Source organism: Hevea brasiliensis, chromosome 8, assembly GCF_030052815.1.
Source record: "Hevea brasiliensis isolate MT/VB/25A 57/8 chromosome 8, ASM3005281v1, whole genome shotgun sequence".
Lineage (NCBI taxonomy): Eukaryota > Viridiplantae > Streptophyta > Magnoliopsida > Malpighiales > Euphorbiaceae > Hevea > Hevea brasiliensis.
Window position 1 is genome coordinate 19,827,896 of NC_079500.1, and position 22,014 is coordinate 19,849,909.

At 33.7% G+C, this 22,014-nt stretch overlaps 4 protein-coding genes, 1 non-coding gene and 2 pseudogenes across 6 annotated transcripts; 3 read left to right on the plus strand and 4 right to left on the minus strand.

Annotated features, from left to right (window-relative positions):
- Window positions 1-1,298: 1,298 nt before the first annotated feature.
- On the minus strand, window positions 1,299-10,113 carry LOC110649767 (probable beta-D-xylosidase 5). 2 transcript variants are annotated; one of them, XM_021804462.2, is made up of 6 exons: window positions 9,307-10,046; window positions 8,970-9,139; window positions 8,706-8,803; window positions 7,872-8,633; window positions 7,092-7,745; window positions 1,299-1,845 (listed from the first exon to the last, which is right to left on the minus strand). In XM_021804462.2, the coding sequence occupies exons 1-6, from the start codon at window positions 9,994-9,996 to the stop codon at window positions 1,484-1,486; spliced, it is 2,736 nt and encodes a 911-aa protein (XP_021660154.2). In that variant the 5' UTR covers window positions 9,997-10,046; the 3' UTR covers window positions 1,299-1,483. The 2 variants fall into 2 exon arrangements, with proteins under 2 accessions (XP_021660154.2, XP_021660153.2); XM_021804461.2 differs by lacking the exon at window positions 1,299-1,845 and having other exon boundaries at window positions 6,795-7,745; window positions 9,307-10,113.
- On the minus strand, window positions 5,588-6,445 carry LOC131182324 (uncharacterized). Its single transcript, XM_058151412.1, has 2 exons — window positions 6,143-6,445; window positions 5,588-6,075 (listed from the first exon to the last, which is right to left on the minus strand). Exons 1-2 carry the CDS (start codon window positions 6,248-6,250, stop codon window positions 5,851-5,853), a joined length of 333 nt encoding a protein of 110 aa, XP_058007395.1. The 5' UTR covers window positions 6,251-6,445; the 3' UTR covers window positions 5,588-5,850.
- TRNAN-GUU (transfer RNA asparagine (anticodon GUU)) lies at window positions 6,855-6,928 on the plus strand. The gene has a single exon. It is a non-coding gene; the product is annotated as a tRNA-Asn (tRNA).
- A 2,745-nt stretch (window positions 10,114-12,858) lies between the features above and the next one.
- LOC110649768 (17.3 kDa class I heat shock protein-like) lies at window positions 12,859-13,421 on the plus strand. The gene has a single exon (XM_021804464.2). The coding sequence runs from the start codon at window positions 12,894-12,896 to the stop codon at window positions 13,290-13,292; it is 399 nt and encodes a 132-aa protein (XP_021660156.2). The 5' UTR covers window positions 12,859-12,893; the 3' UTR covers window positions 13,293-13,421.
- A 950-nt stretch (window positions 13,422-14,371) lies between these two features.
- Window positions 14,372-14,858, plus strand: LOC110649764 (class I heat shock protein-like; annotated as a pseudogene).
- Window positions 14,859-16,891: 2,033 nt separating this feature from the next.
- On the minus strand, window positions 16,892-18,511 carry LOC110649762 (UDP-glucose iridoid glucosyltransferase-like; annotated as a pseudogene).
- Window positions 18,512-20,944: 2,433 nt separating this feature from the next.
- LOC110649760 (17.3 kDa class I heat shock protein-like) lies at window positions 20,945-21,506 on the minus strand. Its single transcript, XM_021804459.2, has one exon. The coding sequence runs from the start codon at window positions 21,441-21,443 to the stop codon at window positions 20,967-20,969; it is 477 nt and encodes a 158-aa protein (XP_021660151.2). The 5' UTR covers window positions 21,444-21,506; the 3' UTR covers window positions 20,945-20,966.
- Window positions 21,507-22,014: the final 508 nt, after the last annotated feature.

Genomic DNA, 22,014 nt, shown 5'->3' on the forward strand with positions numbered 1-22,014 from the left:
TTTATATTAATAAAATTTTGGAGTATAATTTTCAAAATGTAAAATATATAATGGGAAATCATATTATTAAAATAAAATAATAAATAATTCGTATAATGCGCGAATAAAATTGAATTTGGTTAACATATTTTCTTTATATAATTTTAAATCAATTAGATTAAAAAAAAATTTAAACATTTACGCTAATTTAAGATTTTATTCAATCCAAACCTTTATTCGAAATTAAAAATCACTTGATCAATTGACATAATCATACTTGGTCAAACAATAAAATAAATGAATGCTAAAAAAAAAGAATTTGGATCTTATATGATCCTCATAAGTAAAATCGAATTGTACCATAATTAAAATTTAATTTTGGCTAATTTTTTTTTTAAATTGAAGGCCTAATTTTAAATATATAGTAATTAAAAAAAATCTCTTTTAACATTCATTAACTATAATTCATCCATAAATTTTATTTGCTTTTTCAATGTAAAAAAAAATGGAAATCATGAATATAATAACTAATTAAAGAGATTATGTATTACCGAAAGTAAAATTTACTACAATTCCTTCTTAATTTTTGCTTTAATAATATTGTTAGGGTGTCGATATATATTGATCCTTTTTAAATAAAATTTGATACTCCTTTTATTATATTTATTATTGAAGTTTGTCATTTTATTCTTGTTATTTATTTAAACCCATATATGTAAAGAAAAGACTTCACCTTTTTAATCTAAAATGATAAAAAAAAAATTTCATGTTTTGAGTTTCCTATTCATGATAATATTTGTTTTTTATATGAAAAGAAAAAGAAAAATAAGCCATTTAGAAAATGAAAATAACTTATTTTCTCATTAAAAAAATAAAAATAATTAAATACTGCATCAAAAATTAATTTTAATTATTTTTTTAAGTTTAATCTATAATTGTAGCTACTAATGCAATATAGTCAATAATTATCGATTAAATAGTCAGTTGATATATTTTATCATTAATCGCTATTTTTACCTTTGTTCTTGAGTACCTACTAAATAACATAATTAATGAATTTATTGTCGGTAAGTAATAAGTATTTTAATTGATAATAATTAATTTAAATTTTAATTTTTTAAAATTTTTTTTAATCAGTAATTATCGATTAAAATTATGTAATCGATAATTTTAATAATTATTTTTTAGCTAAACTTATTCATTAATAATAATAAACAGCCAAATACAATCTTAAAATTGATAATATATATATATATATATATATATATATATATAATCTTAAGAAAATGAGAAATTAAAAGAAAAAAAATTAGAATATGATTATTGGCATTTGCCATGGAAAACAGAGTACTTTAAGATCAAATATACAATTTCCATCAACTACAAGGTGGGTACTCCTCATCATTACAATTATTTCCACCCTATAGCTTAATCATCACACAATATAATTTATCTTGCAACATTTAAAGAATATAAAATACAATTAATAGAAAAAAAAATTCTTTCATTTTGAAACTTTTATTGCCTGAGATGAGAAAATATTGTTTTTCCCATAGTGAGGATTATTATAAGAACTGGTAAGCTTTGAACCACCTGCAGCCATTGAGTTGGAGTTCACCGAGCGTTTTCTTATGCTGTTTGAATGTAGATAATCCAGACCAGACCTTTGCTCCAAAAACTCCATGTTTGGTTGCTGGAACTCCGACCTGGTTCGCCGGTGAGAAGAGCCATTGAACGAGTCCCCGCCGCCTACTAACAAATGGTAGCTACGGCTTGAGCCTTCGGAGAAAGACCTGTAGCTGTTGTAAGGCCTTTGTTTCTTCATTGCATGAAGGAGATAAGGAATTAAGCCTTCCATGACTTCTTCTTCTTCTTCTTCTTTTTCTGCTCTAGTTGCTGTTGAAGCTTTGAAGATTTGGAAAGAGGGTTATTGAATAATGTTGGGTGTCTGCCAAATTGTGAGAAGCAAAACTGGTTTTATAGTGGGTTTAGCACATGGTAACGGATGAGCTTGGAATTGCTCTGGTCAAATTAGACTTTCTTTCGTCTGAAAATTCTTCACCAAATGGCTAATTTGCCATGTTAAACAGCTGGCCGCCACTCTATTTGATGTATATCACCTAGTGGTCACGTGCAATAATTTTTTTGTTTTGTTATTATAATGGGCTCTCAATGACCGTCAAATCTGAGATTTATAGATTAGGTACGATTTCAATATCATTAAATTTATTAAAATATTACAAAATTTATATATTATATTTATTTTATATATTTATTTATTATTAATTTCGTATTAAATATTAGTACTATCTTCATCTTATTTTAAGTGATGTCTAAAAAATAATTAATTATTTTTTAATTTTATTTTTATTTATTATTATTTTCAATTTATTTATTTAGTTCTTATCACTTTTTTTTATTTTAATTAAATATAGGATACTTACAGTCAATTATTAACATTTTTTTTATAGAAAGTTATCTAATTATTTTTTTAATATATATGCAAAAATTTTAAAAAAATATTTGAAATGGGATGAATGGAGTAATATAGAAATATTAGAAAATTTGAATTATTTTTATAACGTAGTTGAGAAATTTTGCACAAATAAGTATGACGTGAGCTCCTCTGTCACCATGACTTAATGGTGGAGCGGTATACAACAAATGGAAACATGGTCACAACTATGGGGAAGATTACAAGGAATTATATTAAATAAAGAAAAAATATTTAAATAATTTGAATTGCAAAATAAATATAATATTGGTAAAAATTTAACGGTTTTGGATTGGATAACTCTAAGCAAAGTCAGTGGCGAATACAAAAATGGCATGAATTATTAATACCGTGTCGTCTGGGCATTTCGGGCGATGTGGTTGACCAATGGCTTAGCTTAATCCGCCAGTGCGGCTTCACGCGTACTATAATTGCCCTTATCCTTTTCTTTGAAGAAGGCTGTTATTATCATCACTGGGTCACTCCTCCCCTAGGGCAGGTTCTTCTTTCATAATATATATATATATATATATATATATATATATATATTAAAAATTAGGCCTTGTTTCGTTTTGAGTAAATAGAGTAAGGATGTAGATCTTTCTGGGAAGGTCAGAAATTTGTTTTATTTAATTTGTATTATTAAATTAATTTTTTAAAAAGTAAGATATTTTACTTTGCTTAAGGAAGGAGACTTATTTAAGTAGTTGTTGGTAAATTATACATACTTTTCTAGATAAGTTAATATAATTTTTTAATTTATTATATTATAAATTATTTTATGAGTATTATTATTTTTTATAACTTAAAAGTAAATTATTTCCTATGAAATTATTTTATACACTAAATATATTTATAACATACTTCTTATAAAATAAATTCTCTGTAAATGAAATATATTTCTTAGAAAGTGAAATATTTTGAACCAAATAAGGTCTTAATTTAAAGTTTGAATTTCTTCTCCCTCCTTGGCTAATGGCGGATCACATTAAAAAAAAAAAAGTCAATTAATCTGGCCACTAAAAATCTAGGGTCTCTTCAAAAATCTTCTTGAAACGAAGATTTTAGAATCTCATTTTAATCTCATCGCAAATGCACAATCAACAGTGAAAGGCACATCCCATAAGCACGGACCACGATTATTGACTCGTAACACAGCTCCAGAGAAAAAAAACACTAAAACTTCAGTCGTAACAAAAGGATAGAGAGAAGCTCGATTATGATCTTAACCACCGAAGAGGGGTTCTCTAGTAGCTCAATGCTTGGGAAAGCAATGAGCCTTTCTCTAGACTGAAATACGGACACACAGAATTAGGGGTGAGCATTCGGTTTGAATTGAATCGAACCGAATTGAACCGAATTAAATTATAAAAATTGAATTTTAAATTTTAGAAATGGAACCAAACCGAAATAGGTAAAAAATCGAATCGAATTGAATCATTCTATTTCAATTTGGTTTGATTTAAATCAATCAATTTTATTTTTGATTGATTTTTTAATTTAAACTTGATTTTCAAGTTATTTGATCTAATTTTGATTTTGATTTAAACCTAATAACCATTAATCGATGAAATTAAATAATTAATATATATATATAATTAAATATAATTCATAAATTTTCTATAAAAATAAATCAATTCAGTTCGATTTGATTTAATTTAAATATATAAATTATTATTTAATTCGATTAGATTTAATCGATTTTTTCTCTTTAAAATCAAATCGAATCAAAATAACTGAAATTTTTATAATGTAAAACTAAATCAAATTGATTAAATTTTAAAATTAAATTGATTAAATTAAATTAACTCAATTCAATTTTTTAATTTAAATCGAATTCTGCTGAGTTCTGTACAGAACCTACACGGAGACCACTCCAAAATGACGATGGAAGAGTTGAAATACACGAGCGCTGACGTGTAAAATGATGCCAAACGGCCAAAATTTAATGGTCCAGCTAGAATCCCTCTATCTCCATCATTTCTTCACTGTTTGCCAGCGTTCCTAGTCCCTTTGGCATCGGTGGTGTGTGCTGGTCCTGCAAGCGGCCTCATCACTGGTAAAGCGGTGTTTGGTGGTGGCCGTTGAAGCAAAACAGGGAAAGAAGGGGTTAGGATTGTTGTAAAACAGAGTCGAAAATAGCAAAGAAACAAGGAATTATTTCTAAGAATTCAATCAAGCAGGTGGTAGGCGCAAAGACGTACAAAGTCTTGCACACAGCTTTTATTAATTAGATACTCTTATATAGAAGCAAAAACAACCTAATCCATTTATCTTGGGTTTGGCACAAAAAGATAACTTCATCCATTATTCTTTTTTTAACTTCATCCATCATTCTTTTTTCTCACTTTCTTTCGATCCATTTCTCTGTGTACCGCTGTGTGCAAGGAGGAGAGACGACAGTAACTATGCTAAGAACTTGAAGTGCTTACATCTGCAAAATCAGCTTATGTAGAACTTTGCTTTTAACAACTATTCAATCCATGAAAGTTTTCTTCATGAACAAAGGGGAAGCTGAGTATCTAAGAGTAGCCAATTTGGGTTGTGCAACTGGTTACAATACTTTAGCTACAATAGATATGGTTGTGCACACCTTGAGACAGCAATACATTAACCAGTGGCTTCTAGCCTGAATTCGAGGCCTTCTTTTCTGATCTCCCTTCCACGATTTCAATTCTTTGTTTAAATTATTGAGCAAGGCATCTTATCTGACAAGAAATAAACTAAGCTCTATTATGCTGCTGGTGTACCTAGATGCTTTTATGGTGAATTGGTGAGAGTGGTTTATGGTTTTGATGATAACGAGGGAGGTGGTGGGGGGTGCATGTGGTGGAGATATGGTCTGAGGCATGGGGAGTGCCACGCACATATCATTCACTCGCTCATTCTCTTGTATATATCACTCTGTTGCTGACTCTGTAGTTTTGTATTTATGTGTTACGTTTTTAAGTCTAGGTACGTGATGGGTCATGAAAATAATTTGAGCGTCTAATAGACAAAAATTTCTAGAGGTATATCTGGCCTTTTTAATATTAAAACAACCAAATCATGAGCTTAATGTCTTTTCAATTCATTTAGCCACTAGAAAGGCTTATAATTTATAAAGGACATGTCTGGAGCAATTATCTCAAATCTTATTTTTCATGAGAACTACAGTGAGGGGAAAAAACACAGCAAGGATTAAGAATTGAACAAACAGATATATTTCAGTACTTATATCTATTATCTTAAGGAATAATAGCTGATTCGATGCTCTGTCCCCAAGTAAAGTAGATCAGATGTCAGGAAATGGCTTGAAGAAATTGATTCCAGGCAGGGCAATAGCAAGATACAAGTATAATTAGTGACAATATGAGGGAATTGCAGTTGTGGAAGCATTAAGGAGAGAAAATATCTTCCCCACAGATACATTTCCAGACTTGAGGATAGTACTCATTCTCTTTCAACTCCATTGCATGGACAGATACTTGAACAGGTTTGCAGGGCTTGCATTGGTTGCACTTTGAATGGCATTTAGCAGGAAATGAACCTTTCATTGCCTTTCCAGGGCCACCTCTTCCCATAGATAGGTTCAGGTCTCTGGCCATTGGCTCACCACCCACCTGGAAAAATTAAAATCAGGAAAAGAAAAAGATATATGCTAGGAATATATTGCAGAGATGAACTTACTGGTGCAGGTGATGGTGAGGGAGCTAAAGCGCGTGAGTGCACTGCGGAAGAATGAATTAAGATGATGAAGAAGAGAATGACGATGATGAATATTGATCTTTCTTCCATTTTTTGGCAAGATTTTGATGCTGGCAGCTTAAGTTTTCAGTTTTTGGTGATTTCAATTGAATTGGTCTTGCTTTCAAAAGGATGGTAAAGAATGCATGGGAGATTTAAAGATTAGAAATGGTCAAGATGCCATTGTAAGTTGGAAGAATTGCATCATCCTCAATCATCTCTGGACAGATACAGATTGTGGCACATGCTACATGCTGATCAACAGTCTAGGCTAAGGTCATAACTCATGGTTTTAAAGGCCTTAAGTAATGAACATATCAATGATTGAATCCATAGCAAATGGTTGAGACTTCAGTGCACGTATGTATTGCAAGACATTAATACGTTTTACCTTCTATTTTTTTTTTTCTCTTATTTTTCTTGGTACAAATGAGACTTGAACTCAACATTATAAATCTGTAATTAATAATATAAAATATTCATAAAGTTTGGCGGCATAAATACCTATTAATTATGATTTGACTTCAATATGGTAAAAGTGGGGATGATTTTGTACCATAAATGACATCAGTAACAATCAAAATGGACATAGAGATATAAAATTCTAATGATATTATAAGATATATTTAATAATATGCTAAGTCAATAACAAGCAGCTGGAGTAGCTCAGTCGGTTAGAGCGTGTGGCTGTTAACCACAAGGTCGAAGGTTCAACCCCTTCCTCTAGCGAATTATTCTCATTTTTTTTTTAATCTATATTTCTACCACATCTGCTTATACTCAAATATGCAAATTCATTGTGTGGAACTCTCACTGCATCGCTCGCAGTTCCTAACTATCTATAGCTATCTGAGGGATTGCTAGCTGTCGATGGATTACATAGACATTCTGCTTTCTTCAGTACCGTTTTGAGCCAGCCTAATATCAAGATGGTGCCTCACTTGTCTTTCGCTAGAAGACCCAATTATAAATGTGTGCTGCCCTGTCACCAGTTTCCTTTTCCCTTCAATATCCGCCAGACTAAGTCTTTTGCAAACATCAACTGTTACTGTTACATTCTGTGTCTTCCCTCTCTTAACTTCCACCCTGCTGAATCCAACCAATTCTATATTTGGTGCACCGCTCACCTCTGTAGTGTTTGGTGGCTTCCAAAACACTAGCACCACATGGTCTCCACTCATTGGCCCGTTGTTTCTCACTCCAATGACAAGAACTAGTGCCAAATTTGTGCAGTTCAGGGTCGAAACATCGATGGCTTGATTATTGGCATAAGGGGATTTCTCTGTGGAGTCATCAGTTGAGAGAATGCTATGTGGGTTGAGGTTAGAATTTGTTTGGACGGGTAGAGTAGATGGAGCAGAAACTATGAACTTGGAGAAGGTTGAATAGCTTAGTCCATGACCAAACTTGTAAATAGCTTCCCCTTTGTGAAACCTGTAGGTTCTTCCAGGAAAGTCACCACTGGCATTTGCTCGCATATTCATGTTTGTCATTGGCACTTGATCCACATACGCTTGTGGGTACCAAGTAAAAGGAGACCTACCAGCTGAAAATCAAAAGAAATTACTCTCAATTAATGTAGTTAAACTGAACTAAGCTTTAATCATAATCTAATTACTGTGTGAATCAAATTGGTGAATTATTTGGCATCAAAATGCAAGAGAGATGTTACCTGGATTGTAGTCTCCAAAAATGACTTGGGCTATGGCATCTCCTCCTGCTTGCCCAGGATAGCCAACCCACAAAATCCCTCCAATCTTGCTCTTATTCCTGGCAAAGGAAACATCAATAGGACTAGCAGACATAACAACAAGAATCACTGTTCCATTTGTTGCATTAGCAACGTCCAATACAAGTTTCTCCTGATATCCTGGCAATGTCAAGTTCTCTCTATCCAATTCCTCTCTCTCTATTGACTGATCAAGCCCTACAATCACCACCACTGCATCAGCTGTAGAACTAACCTTAATTGCGGCCTCAAAACCTGTCTCATTAGTGCAACTCACTGAACATCCAGCCTCATATGCGGCTGTTGGGACATACTTTTGCAGCCCTTGTAAAGGGGTGGTGTACTGGCAGGGTATACCAGCATAGTTACTTATCATAGTATCAGTAACATTACCATTTGGTCCTATAACAGCTATGCTCTTGGTGACATTTTTAGACAAAGGAAGAGCTCCCTTGTTGTCTAATAGGACTATTCCTTGCCTTGCAGCATCAAGTGCCAGCATTTGATGTTCATTACTGCATACATCAAATGGTCCAAGATTCCCAAATAGGATTGATTTTGGATCCCCATCAAAGAAACCAAGTCTCATCAACACTATTAAGTTGTAGATCAAGGCCGTGTCTACAACAGATTCTTCTACTTTATTCAATTTCACTGCATTTTCTGTATACTTCCCTAAAAAGTCCCCACAGTTCATATTCAAGCCTGCATAAAACATGTAATAAATGAAAAAGTAAATTCTTGCTGTCTTCTGAATTTTTGGGTATTTTATAATACCTGCTTTCAGAGCAAGGGCTACTGCATCTTCAGGAGTAGCTGTGTAGTTGATTCTATCATAGTAAACCTCAATGGAATCACAGTCAGAGACAATATATCTGCACAATTTTTTTTGTTTAAAAAAATCATAGTTAGCCAGGGTAAAGTTGAAGTGTGGCATTTAAATAAGAAAAGAGAACATAGACATTTCCATGTCCAGTTTCTTCTAATCACTATTTATGCCAACTAATTAAACATGAAAGATAGACTAAAAGCAGAACAAACCCATCAAGATTCCATTGATCTCTAATAATCCCTTTGAGTAGGTCTGGATCAGCACAAGTAGGAACCCCATTGATCCTGTTATATGAACACATCACACTACTGACATGTGCCTCTTCTACACAGCTCCTAAATGGCGGCTGATATGTGTCCTCTAGGTCTTGTTTTGTCACCTGCCAAAATCCAAATAATGTCATATACTTTTTCCAATAATAATAAAACATTATTTCATCTCACAAATTCATAAAAGAAGGACTCATCAAGCAAAAAAAAATCTAATAGACTTTTTAATGCATTGATACACTGATGATTGATTCAAGTAATGGGCTTTCATTTATACCTTAGCATCAAAGTGAAAACGATCAACACCTTTCCATTTGTCAAGATCATAAGCAGTATAATGCTTACAACAGCTTGAGACTTTGAGCTTATCATCTGTTGTGAAGTTCCCTTCTTCACCAACTTCTTGCAAGCCTCTAACATAATTCACTGCATATCTTGACACCACCAATGGGTCTTCACCTGGTGTCTCTTGGCCACGGCCCCATCTGGGATCACGGAACACATTAACATTAGGACTCCAAAATGTCAACCCTGCTAGACCCACATTGTGCATGGCTCGAGCCTCTGTTGACACCACCTGCCCCATATTTAACCACAGTTTCTCATTAAAACTAGCAGCAGACAAAATCACTGCTGGGAAGCTAGTGGCACCAGGCACTGTGGCATTAAAACGTACTCCATAACCAACACTGGCCACCCCATGAAGTGCCTCCGACCACCATTCATATGCAGGGATGCCTAGTCGGGAAATTCCAACTGCATGATTTACTAGTTGTTGCACCTTCTCTTGGAGAGTTAGACGTGAAATGATGTCCTTGGCTCGATCTGCATAGGAAAGGGATATATTACAAAATGGATATTGGCTTGTTTCAGGACTTTTCTTGTCACATGCAAAATTATTCTGTGGCGCAATTGGGAGTATTAGGAGCAATGAAAGAAGAAGTGCTAAGAAAAGTTGGATTTTCATGGCTTTCTTGATTTTTCACTTTTCCTTCTATGGCTTGAGATTTTAAGCAGCAAATTGGCACTTTATAAATGATCCAAGTTGGGGTATTGTAGTTACCAACACATTGTTCTTTTTTATGTGAAAATTGTGGGTTGCTTGTGCTTTGAGCTATATTGATGCTTATGAAGTAATTATATTTAGGATGCTTAGGCAAAACAAAAGCTTCTTTATAGCTAATAGTGACACATTTTTTCATGCATCATATTTATTTATCAAATCAATTTAATTAAAAAAAGTAAACTGTTCACAATAAGAAATTAACAAAGAAAACAAAATGACCATGTTGGATTTGAAGCTTCTTATCCATCTTTAACTACTTACAATCCTACTTTATTTTTCCATTTTCCTAGTTGGAGAGTCTTTAAGCAAAGCCCAATCCTAAAATCAGCTATCATTTCTAGCTATATGTGCTGCAGTTTGGGATTGGGCTACAGCAGGATTGCTAGCGTCATGATGATTTGAGGCTTATTCAATTTTTCTATGATCACTTTGCGTGAGATTGTATTTGATTTTTCATAACCTTAATAAGCTCATAAAGAATCTTTTTTCAAGGAAACTTTACCATGTATGTATTTGAAGATTGTGTAGAACACTCAATGAAGGGTGCCTTCAAAGGAAATGCAACATCTTTGCACAGCCCGCTAACTGACTAATTAATTGTGACATTAAACAGTAACAAATTTTGACTCTTTGAACCTTTCCTCTTGCGTAAAGAGAATGCATATTATACAAGAAAACAAGATTTGGGTATCAGAAATAGAAATTAAAGGGGTCTTGTAATGATATGTATCAGTAGTGCAGGAAACTGCAATCCGGCTATGTGATTTTTGCTCGCTGATATTATTGAAGATGCTCCAATTAATGCTTTTAGATAACTTGGGATCGTAAGAGATGCTGATTTCCTCACTTTAACTGTCCAGGGAGATTCTTGCAGCTTCTCTTTTCAAGGCTTTTAGCTGCAAAATTTTGGGTTTTGACGCCAGACCATCTTTCATGATACTTATGTTCCTGTTGATTAATGTAATAGCATAACGTTAAGGGATATTTAATTTGGTTAATTTTTTAAAATTAATTTAGAAATTTTAATTTAAATTCAATTTAGTTTAAAAATAAAAAAATATAGAAATTGAGCCCATAACTCTTTATTTCTTTTGTCCATAGATAGATTAATAAGTATATATTTATATCATGTCTTCATAAATTTTTTATATCACAATCTAAAAATTGACATCCTTTTCCTTTTTTAAAAAAAAAATTGGGAAAGTCATTCTTTATTTTTTATTTAATTAGAAAAATATTTTCATTAATTTTGAAATCTCTTTATTCTAAAATTTTGAAATCAAATTTGTTTTTCAAATAGTTAAAAATCATTTAATAATATTTTTAAATATTTATACTAAAATATACATAAAATACCATGGAAATGAGAGCATCTATGTCCAATGAAAATGAAATATTGCCTTCGAGATAGAATCCTACAAGACAAAGAAACATAAGCCCCATTGTGGATGACACCGCTCGGGGATTACCAAAACAAGCCCACATCCAAACATAGTCCAGAGGCGGAACTGTAGAGGCCTCACAGCCCCAGAATTTACCCGAAAGTTCCGTTGATAAAAACCCATGACACAAGTAAAGATTGATCAAGAAAGTACCACATCTCAACCCATTCCACCCGCTCGGGGTGGACACGGTCCGATTTTGAACTGGAACTGAACTGATTAAAATCAGATCAAAACTGATCAAAATCAGAATCGGCTTCGAAAACCGTCCTTAGTGGTTTGATTCAAGTTCATATTTTTTAAGAACTGTGAACCGGCAGTTCCGAATCGGATTGAACTAATGATTTCGAACTGGATTAAATCAGCGATTTAAATATAAAAAAATTCAATAAATATGTTACCTCACTCCAAATTCATTTATATATATCATTAATTCTCTATATAATTATTCTCTGCATTTTCTTCTATTCTTAATATTTTTTCAATTTTTCTCAAATTCTTTAAATAATTATTTTCTACACTCATTTTAATTTCCAATACTCTCTCAATTTTCTTACTTTATTATTTTATATACTTACTGAAATTTTTAATACTATCTTAATTACTTTGTTATTACTTTAAATCCTCAATAAAATTTTCAATATCCTCTATTTTAATTTTTTTTCTCTTTTATACTTTTAATTATCAATTATTATATAATTTAAAAAAAAAGGCAAGGAATAGAACTAAAAATTTTTATTTTTCTAAATCCTAAAGGGATATTTAGGCAAAATTAAGTTCATACACTTTTTGTTAATTTCTTTAAAAAAAATTAATTTCATCTCTAATTTTTTAATCAGGTTCATGTCTTTATTTATTAAATTTTTCTTAAAGATAAATTATTTTCTTTCTTTTTTTTTCTTATTTTATTTTGATTGAAATATTTTTAAGAAAAATTAAAATATTTTTATAAATATAACTTAAATTTTGAATCAATAAAATTTTTCTCTAATTTTTTTTGTCTAAGCTATCTTTAAACCATCTTAAATCGCTTCCAAACCGTCCTCCAAACTGTCTTGAACGGTTCCTTTTCAAATCGCCTTTCAAATCGTTTTAAACTGGGGCTCAAACCGGAACCGGCGATTCAAGAACTATCTTCCAAACGGTCTCTTGTCAGTTTGGTTCAGGTTTATGATTTCATTGAACCTAAACCGGCAATTCAGGAACTATAACCGGCGGTTCCTGAACCCTGGCCACCCCTACCACCCACTGTTATTCCAATGACAACGGGAAGCAATTCATATTCATAGCCGCTTCAGCAAGGAAAAAAAAAAAAAAAAAATCCTCCATTCTAAAACTTAAGCCTTGAGATTGAAAATGGCAGTGATTCCAAGCCACTTCGGTAACCCAAGAAGCAGCATTTTCGATCCCTTCTCTTTTTTAGCCCTGTGGGATCCATTCAAGGACTTTCCTTTCCCTTTCTCTTCTAGTGAAAATTCTGCCTTTGGTAACACTCGCATTGATTGGAAAGAGACTACAGAAGCTCATATCATCAAGGCTCACCTTCCTGCGCTCAAAAAAGAGCAAGTGAAAGTGGAAATTGAAGATGACAGAATGCTGCAAATCAGCAGAGAGAGGAATGTGGAGAAGGAAAACAAGAATGATATATGGCACTGTGTGGAGCGTAGCAGTGGCAAGTTATTGAGGATGTTCAGGCTGCCGGAGAATATGAAAATGGATAAGCTCGAGGCTTCTATGGAGCGTGACTGTTCCTAAAGAAGAAAACATGAAAGCGGATGTTAAGGCTATTGAGATTTCTGGCTGAGATACTATTTCTTGTGAAAAATATGTAGATAGATAAAAGATTGGTGTTTGTTCTGTAAATTTACAGGTATGATTATTGGTATTTTGTGAGCAAGTGTTTTTGATATAAAATTTCTTTGGCAATTTAATAATAATAATTTGCCTGAGCTTGATTAAAACAATTTGCATTGATGATTTTTTCATTATTTCTGAAACTAAGAAGCAAAAGGGTCACTTGATCACTTTTGAATGTCTTTATTGCTAAATTTTCATGAGTGGAGAAAAAAAATGCTCTGAAATCCAAATATCCAATCTTTTTCCAAAATAAAATTTTCTATTCCTTTTTCTCAATTTTCATTTTTTTAGTCTGTTTTAATACTCTGAAAAAAAAAAAGAAATATATATATATATATATATATATATATATATATATATATATATATATATATATACACATGCGTACTGGTAATTTGATTTTTTTTTTCTTTAAGATATCAAGAAAAACAGTAATCGAAGAGATAAGCTACAATCTAACCCTTCTGCTAGCGGCTACAGTAGGTGAATATTACCGCTCTAAAATTGATTCTTCTACAACAGTGACGAGAAGACTTGTTAGTAAATTAGCTCCCTAGTTTCTCTCTAACGTAGAAAAAGAATTTTCTCCGGTGTGGGTTTTGCTCCATGAGACTCACTCTTTGTTTGGATCGAGAGAAATGGAGAAGAGAAAGAAAAGAAATTTGATTTCCTTAAATTTCTTTGTTTGGACATCAAATAGAAAGGAGAATTGAAGACAGAGAAAGGGAAATGGAGAGAAATGAAGAGAAATTTTAATTCAAAATATTTCTCTTTAAATCGATGGAAAATAGAGAGAAATGATGATTAAAATACCTAAATATCCTTCTACAATATAAACATAAAAAAGAGAATGAGTGTATAATAGTATTTCTCCTATGGAGAAATTGTATTTTTTTTTTCCTATTCTAATAATCTATCAAAACAATATAAAGTAAGTTAAATTTACTTTCTTTTCTTCCAGCTTAACCCAGCTAAAAATGTCGCTCACTCCTTTCTTTGGCAATCGAAGGACTTCCTATTCCCTTCCTCTGCTTCTTCTTCTTCGCTCTTCCCTCGTAAAAATTCTGCTTTTTTTAGCACCCGCATCGACTGGAAGGAAACCCCAGCAGCCCATGTCTTCAAGGCTGATCTTCCTGGCCTTAGAAAAGAAGAGGTGAAGGTTGAGATTGAAGATCATCAGGTGCTGCAAATTAGCGGAGAGAGGCATGTGGAGAAGGAAGATAAGAATGATACTTGGCATCGCTTGGAATGCAGCAGTGGAAAGTTTTCCAGGAGGTTTAGACTGCCGAAGAATGCTAAGATGGATCAGGTTGAGGCTTCCATGGAAAATGGGGTTCTTACTGTGACTGTGCAAAAGGCAGAAGTCAAGAAACCTGATGTGAAGGCTATTGAAATCTCAGGCTGAGGATTTCAAGTTAAGTGCCATCTCTTTCCTGCGATATAGTACTTGCTATATGTACAATGAATAATAAGCTTTTGTACTAGACTCAGTGATAGAATTATGACTCAAAATCCTAATGGGATTTGGAGAGATATTTTCTTAATTTGAGTGGGAGAAATATTCCTCAATAGGATGGAATAGGATGGAGGAATATTTTCTATAATGAGTAGAACTTTTATTTTAGTGTTATTTCTAAATAAAGTAAGACTCCTAATCAGATAAGGGTTGAGGGAATTAACATTATAAATAGGAGAACAATGAAAAATGTTATTTGACTTTTACCCATTGAAGAGAGTGGTTTTTGCCCATTGAAGAGAATGACTTTCACCTCATAGAGTGAGGCTGTCGCCAATTGTAGAAAGGGGCCTTACCAACTGCTGCTGATTTGGCTCTGCCTATTGATGAGGGGCTTTTGCCCATTGCAGTGAAGAGAGGCTTTGACCTAAGGTGGAGAAAGAACAAAGAATTCAAGAGGAAATGATTCTTATCCATTGGTGAGAGGGCTCTTACACCCTTTGTGGTGTAGTAGTTGTAATAGTAAATATATTGGGCTATGTCTAGAAGAGACTGAGAAGGACTAACTAATATATTTACTATGAGCAGTTGATACAGTGTGGGTTCTCTTGGGTGTAATTGGGTTAATGGGTAATATAGTTTTGAGCTTGTAATGATGATTTATTTTTTATTGATAGTAGAAGATGGCATGCCCGTAGATATAGCCCTATGTTGAGAGAGTGAATCACATAAATATTAGTATTTTGTATGTTTGCTTTATTTTTTTGTAGTTTACATGCTTCCGCAGTGCACAACAAATTAGTATCAGAGTATAAAGATGATCTTGGTGAGTTTGGTTAAAGATAGAGCTATTGCGACATGTAGAAAATCGCACATGTAATAATGGTGATAGTGGAGAGTTGAATTTAAGGTAAAGCTCTTGATGCAAAATTAAGATAGTTGATGACGTGAAGATTTTTTGAAGAATAAAGCAAGTAACACCCAAGATGAAGATTGAAGAATTAATGATTTGAAGGGTTCAAGCTCAAGCATGGAGATTTGATGACACCCAAGAATTTGAGGTATGCAATGGTTGATGGATTTTGAGCCAAGGTGGAGATTAGTAGAATTATGACTTAAAATCTTAATGGGATTTGGAGAGATATTTTCCTAATTTGAGTGGGAGAAATATTCCTCAAAGGAATATTTCCTATAATGAGTAGAACTCTTATTTTAGTATTATTCATAAATTGAGTAGGACTCCTAATTAGCAGAGGATTAAGGGAATTAACACTATAAATAGGAGAACGATGGAAAAGGTTATTTGGCTTTTGCCCATTGAAGAGACTGGCTTTCAGCTCATGGAGTGAGACTGTCGCCAATTGTAGAGAGGGGCCTTGCCAATTGCTACGGATTTGGCTCTGCCCATTGATGAGGGGCTGTTGCCCATTGCAGTGAAGAGAGGCTTCGGCCTAAGGTGGAGAAAGGATATAGAATTTAAGAGAAAAAGATTCTTGTCCATTGGTGAGAGGGCTCTTATCCAAATAGTTGAAGACACCCTTTGCGGTGTAGTAGTTATAATAGTAAATATATTGGGTTATATCTAGAAGAGACTGAGAGAGACTAACTAATATATTTACTATGAGCAGTTGATACAGTGTGGGTTCTCTTGTGTGTAATTGGGTTAATGAGTAATATAGTTTTGAGCTTGTAATGATGATTTATTTATTTATTGATAGTGGAAGATGGCATGGCCGTGGATATAACCCTATGTTGAGAGGTTGAACCACGTAAATATTGGTATTTTGTGTATTTGCTTTGTTTTTTTGTAGTTTATACGCTTCCGTAGTGTACAACACTTAGGTTTTTGTGGCATGTGGAAAGTGTTTGATAAAATTAAGTTGGTTGTGATGTGGAGTTGTTTAACTTAAAGCTATATGATTGGGTCATTTTTGGATTTTTTTTTTCTTCACTTCTTTCCCCAAATACATTGTGTTTTGAAGGCTAGTACATGCTAGTTAGAGGGGAAAAAACGGATATGTTGTTCATGTGATTCATTTCTTTAATTAGCAGATAGCCAACAAGGGTTGCAAATTATGGAAGACAATATGAGCAATTCGTATGACAAGATATGTTGTTCCAACTTGATCAAAGAATTGTAGGATGAGCCTCCTTTCTTCACGCAACATTCAACCTTCTCCTTCAATTCTATAATTTGCTGCGTCATCTTCATCCCTTCTGCACTTACCATTAGCCTTCTGACAGCTCTTGCTACCTTCTCTCTTTCCAACTCCCACTTTCCATACATGGCTCACGTACCTCGCATTAACATTCCCCAAAACATGGTCGACATATCATAGGAACCCCTTCACAGATACTCTCAAGTGTTGAATTCCAACCACAGTGACTCCAAAACCCTCCAACTGCTGAATTTGCCAATAGTTCCTTTTGCGGTGCCCATTTCACAATGCAACCTCTTTCTCCAACAGCTTCTTTGAAATCCTTGGGTAACAGTTCAATCCATTCAGAACCACACACTGAATTGGGTCTTATCACCCATAAGAAAGGCTGCTCACTGTTGGCCAAGCCCCAAGCCATTTCAGCCAACTCTTTCTCAGCCATGGAAGCCAAGCTTCCTAAGCTCACGTAGATTACTGAATTAGGAGTTTGCCGATCCAGCCATGTGATGCAGTAGGAGTCCTCTGCAATTATCCTACTGGAGGAGGCTGTTGCAAATTTGCACAGGGGGCCTATAGAGAAGAATGGAACTTGGTATTGTTGCTGTTGCTGCGCCAATTCTGATTCTTCAAGGCATTCCATGCTATTCCAGACGATGGCCGATGACGTTTTGGTATTGAGTGTATTTGTTAATTACATCAAGGATACTAAACTCGCAAAATCAATGGTGGATAGATCCTTAAACCTGAGGGGATAAAGTCCAGGCACCATTTCCTACAATAGATGCTTTGCAAACATGAAGTGAGTTTATCTCATCAGCATGTGTTGGCTGATCGTTAGGTAATAGAGGCTGTGCCAAGGGAATTCTGCTTTAAAAGCATTTCTTGAAATGATGAGATGATGGGATATGTTATGTTACATCAGAAAATTGGCAAAACATTGAAAACTTCTTTATAGAATCAAGATAGTTCGGAAGTCTTGGTGGCTTATGCAAAAGGATGGAGATGTAAAAGGTCAATCATACCTTTTAAATGAAAGTAATCTTCCTGTTGTACCTTAGTGAATTTGCTGAAAGCAATCGAAGTGGCAACACTTCTAGTCGTCAAGATTACGCTAGGAAGCTTCAGACGATTAGCCAATGCTTCTGAGTAGTACATAAGTGTATCGTAAATGACTCAAGTGATCTTTGTGTGTGGCTTTTCCATAATTTGAGACAATGATTCCTGCAATGATGCTTCACAATTACCATTAAGATATGATATCAGAGATATGATATAGACAGATGCAATATCATCCTCAGGTAAATGGTCTGCTTTGGATAAGAAACTGAAATTAGGATGGTTGGCTGGGTCAGGAAAGTTGAATTTTGTGTGAGCAAATGTAATGGAGAAGCCCCTGCAGTAAGAATGGTGCCTAACTCAAGCATGGGACTTATGTGGCCCTGGAATGGGCAAGGAACAAGCACCACCAATCGCCCATGCCTTTGTTCTTCTTTCTTTTCCATCTTGCTCTCCCAGTCTATGATCCAGAGAAATCCAAGTGCTGCAATTAAAGGGAACGTGTTTGCTGAGGCTCACTATTAAGGAATTCTCAGTTTGGGCTGGCATAGATGCTAACATTATTACCTTTGCCATATTGAGTTTGGATTGGCTTGTGAAGTTTTATGCTGGGTCACAGTCACACTGCATCAGACGATTTTCCCTTCAATGCATTTTTTCGAAAAAAAATTAAAAAATTAATTTGGAAGATCTCAATTTCATTATATTTTATTATTTATCTATCTACCTCTTATGAATTGCAAATATATTTTTTATTTTTAAATTTTTTACACAATTAACATATTTTTCTTTTAAATTTAAAAATTACTATTTATTTATAGTTAATTATGAATTTAAAAAGCCTAGCTCCACGTAACTAGGTGGCATAAGACACTTTTCGAAATCTGGCTAGGCCAAGTTGGAGGCTCCCCTTTCACCTGTACGTTGACGACAAAAAGAAAAATATATGAATTTAAAAATCTAATCATATTAATTATATTATTAAATATTAAAAGTTTATTGTATATTATTAATTTTCTATTTTGTGATTTTTTATATTTAAAATTTTAAATATATAAAATATAATTAATAAAATATTTAATTAAACTAATTTAATAAATTTATAATACATTTAATTAATTAATTTATAAATAGTAAAATCTAAAAAAAATAACTATCACAAATTTTTAACTATTTTACAACTAAAATACATATATATATATTACATAATTATTAAATTAGCATAATATATCTATTATGCAAACTATTTTTTATCAAAATATTTTGTACATACGTAATTTAAATATATATGCTAATATAATTTTTTTTATAAAAAATAAAATAAATTAAATTATTAATAATGTAAACTTGTGTAATGCACGAGCATGCTACTAGTTGTGGAATAAAGCTGCTGCATTGTGATAAATTGGTTGTAGAAATCAAAGGAATTAAATTATGTGTTTCTAAATAATTATGATGTATCAAAAAAAAAATTGTCTTTCTTGCAGATTTTGCTAAGCTGGCATCTTTCTCCAACAGCTTCATTGAAATCCTTGGGAAACAATTAAATCCACTCAGAGCCGTGAACCGAATTGGGTCTTATCACCTACAAGGAAGGTACCATTTCAGCCAATTCTTTCTCATCAATGGAAGCCAAGCTTCCTAAACTCACATAGATGATTGAATTGGGAGTTTGCTTATCAAGACATGTAATGCAATTGGTGTCCACGTCAAATATGCTACTAGAGAAGGCTAATGCAAATTTGTAAAGGGGGCCCACTAAGAAGAATGGAACTTGGTATTGGTTCAGGTGCTGCTCCAATTCTGATTCTCAAGGCTGTCCATAGTATTCCAGATGATGGCTGAAGATGTTTCCACATCGAGTGAATTTCTTGTGGGTGATTATGCCTGTTTCAGTATTAATTGAATTATTGCCCAGGGGTTTCATAGAAACCATTGGCGAAAGAGGTTGTATTTTGGAATGGGTACCACAAAAGTACTAGCACATCCTGCGGTAGGAGGATTTTCGAGCCATTGTGGTTGAATTCAACCTTGGAGAACATCTCTGAAGGAGTTCCAATAATATGCCGACCATGTTTGGGAGAGATAAGGCAAGAAATGGCCCCTTGGCCCTTGTTAGTCCATTCCAGGTTTCACCAACTTAAGCCTGTTTGGTATTGAGTTTCAGTGCCTGAAACTGCTTTTTTGAATAAAAACACAATTTTAAATACTGTTGAGAAAAGTAGTCTGGAAAAAACTGTTTTGTTATTTTAGTGTTATTATGGCTAAAACTGATTAAATTTAATTTTTAATTATTTTTTAACACTCCCTAACTAGCATATTTAAAAAAGTGATTTTATCAACAGTAGTTTCAACAGCAATGCCAAATAGGCCTCAAATGATTCAGAAATTGTGTTCTTTCATTGGCTTTTTACGGAGAATGCATGTACTCTGAAGCTGTCGCCAAGCTTCATCTACATGGCAGTGCTGCTAATTGGTTAAGACACCATAAATATCCTCATCTTCGGAAATAAGTTTACCTTCCTTTTGCCAGGTAAAATGAATAGGCAACGTTATGAATTATGTGATATATTTTTTTAATAGGAAATTAAGAGAGTAGAACTCGAGTAATATGCGCTTTAACCTTGAATTAAGTCAAATTAGACTGAATCAAGTGACAAATGGTACAAGCATTTTATAACTTCTTGCAGTTAAATATATTGCAGAAAATAAGATTTTTTTTAACAATTATGAAAACATAGACTAGTTTTTTTTTTTATTTTTTTTTTTTTTTTTTTTTGCAGAAGGTAGAAAGGGGCTAGTTTTATTAGATCGTTAGACAATCATATATTGTATCATCCACTATTCATGAAATCCGCCTATGTGTAATCACATCCGATCCATTTATGGGAAAGAAATTAATCAACCAGAGTTTTCAATAGCCTTGACATCTGGTTTCTTCACCTCCTCTTTAGGAACAATCACAGTAAGAACACCATTCTCCATGGAAGCCTTAACCTGATCCATCTTGGCATTCTCCGGCAGCCTGAACCTCCTCAAGAATTTGCCGCTGCTGCGCTCCACACGATGCCAAGTATCATTCTTCTCTTCCTTCTCCAAATTCCTCTCTCCACTGATTTGAAGCACTCTATCATCTTCAATCTCTACTTTCACTTCCTCCTTTTTAAGCCCAGGAAGATCAGCCTTGAAGACATGAGCTTCTGGAGTCTCTTTCCAGTCTATGCTAGTATTAACGAAAGCAGAATTTTCACGAGAGATGATTGAAGAGGAAGAAGGAAATGGGAAGTCTTTGAACGGATCCCGCAGGTCGAAAGAATAGAAAGGATCGAAGATGCTGCTGCTTCGTGGGTTACCGAAGAATCTCGGAACCATTGCCATTTTAGATCGCTGAAAAGGGTTTTGCAATAGAAATTGATGGGTTTGATAGATGGATTGCTGCGAATTCTTTTGCTTGTTTTCTATGGTGAATGGAGGGAAGACGGGTCTTACTTATAGGAAGCAGAAGAGCGCTATGGTGGTTTCTCCAGTAATCTTGAACTGGTTATAATATCAGCCCGCCTGACATCTGACTTGAACTGTTCAAGTCCGAACCATCTGTTAAAGAATGGGCCTTGCTGCTACTAGGATGAATTGATATCATGATTCATGATCGAGGAGGTCCAAATGAAACGACTTAAATTTTTTTTTAAGGCAAAGGTAGTTTCCAATCAAAATACCATGCTGCTAAATGCATATTGAATTAAGTATAATTGATGTACAGCAAACCAAATTGGAGTACCAATTAAGCCTTTCCCTTTTGTACCCTATTTTATTAAGTAACATAGTGCATAGGACATACTGGATATGAGAGCATCGCATTCCAAATAACTATGGTTATAACTACCTTCTTACATCCCAAATTGACGGTTTTTAGACCTAAAGATTCTTCTGATCTTGGCAATTGATCATT

What these genes read in the sequence shown, in the direction of transcription:
- LOC131182324 (XM_058151412.1), bottom strand. Translation starts at nt 6,250, where the DNA reads ATGGAAGAAAGATCAATATTCATCATCGTCATTCTCTTCTTCATCATC. An exon ending in CCTCACCATCACCTGCACCA is followed by an intron (nt 6,076 to 6,142) that starts GTAAGTTCATCT and finishes TAATTTTTCCAG; the next exon opens with GTGGGTGGTGAGCCAATGGC.
- LOC110649767 (XM_021804462.2), bottom strand. Translation starts at nt 9,996, where the DNA reads ATGAAAATCCAACTTTTCTTAGCACTTCTTCTTTCATTGCTCCTAATA. An exon ending in AGCCCTTGCTCTGAAAGCAG is followed by an intron (nt 8,634 to 8,705) that starts GTATTATAAAAT and finishes TGTTTTATGCAG; the next exon opens with GCTTGAATATGAACTGTGGG. An exon ending in TTTTGGAGACTACAATCCAG is followed by an intron (nt 7,746 to 7,871) that starts GTAACATCTCTC and finishes TTTGATTTTCAG; the next exon opens with CTGGTAGGTCTCCTTTTACT.
- LOC110649768 (XM_021804464.2), top strand. Translation starts at nt 12,894, where the DNA reads ATGGCAGTGATTCCAAGCCACTTCGGTAACCCAAGAAGCAGCATTTTC.
- LOC110649760 (XM_021804459.2), bottom strand. Translation starts at nt 21,443, where the DNA reads ATGGCAATGGTTCCGAGATTCTTCGGTAACCCACGAAGCAGCAGCATC.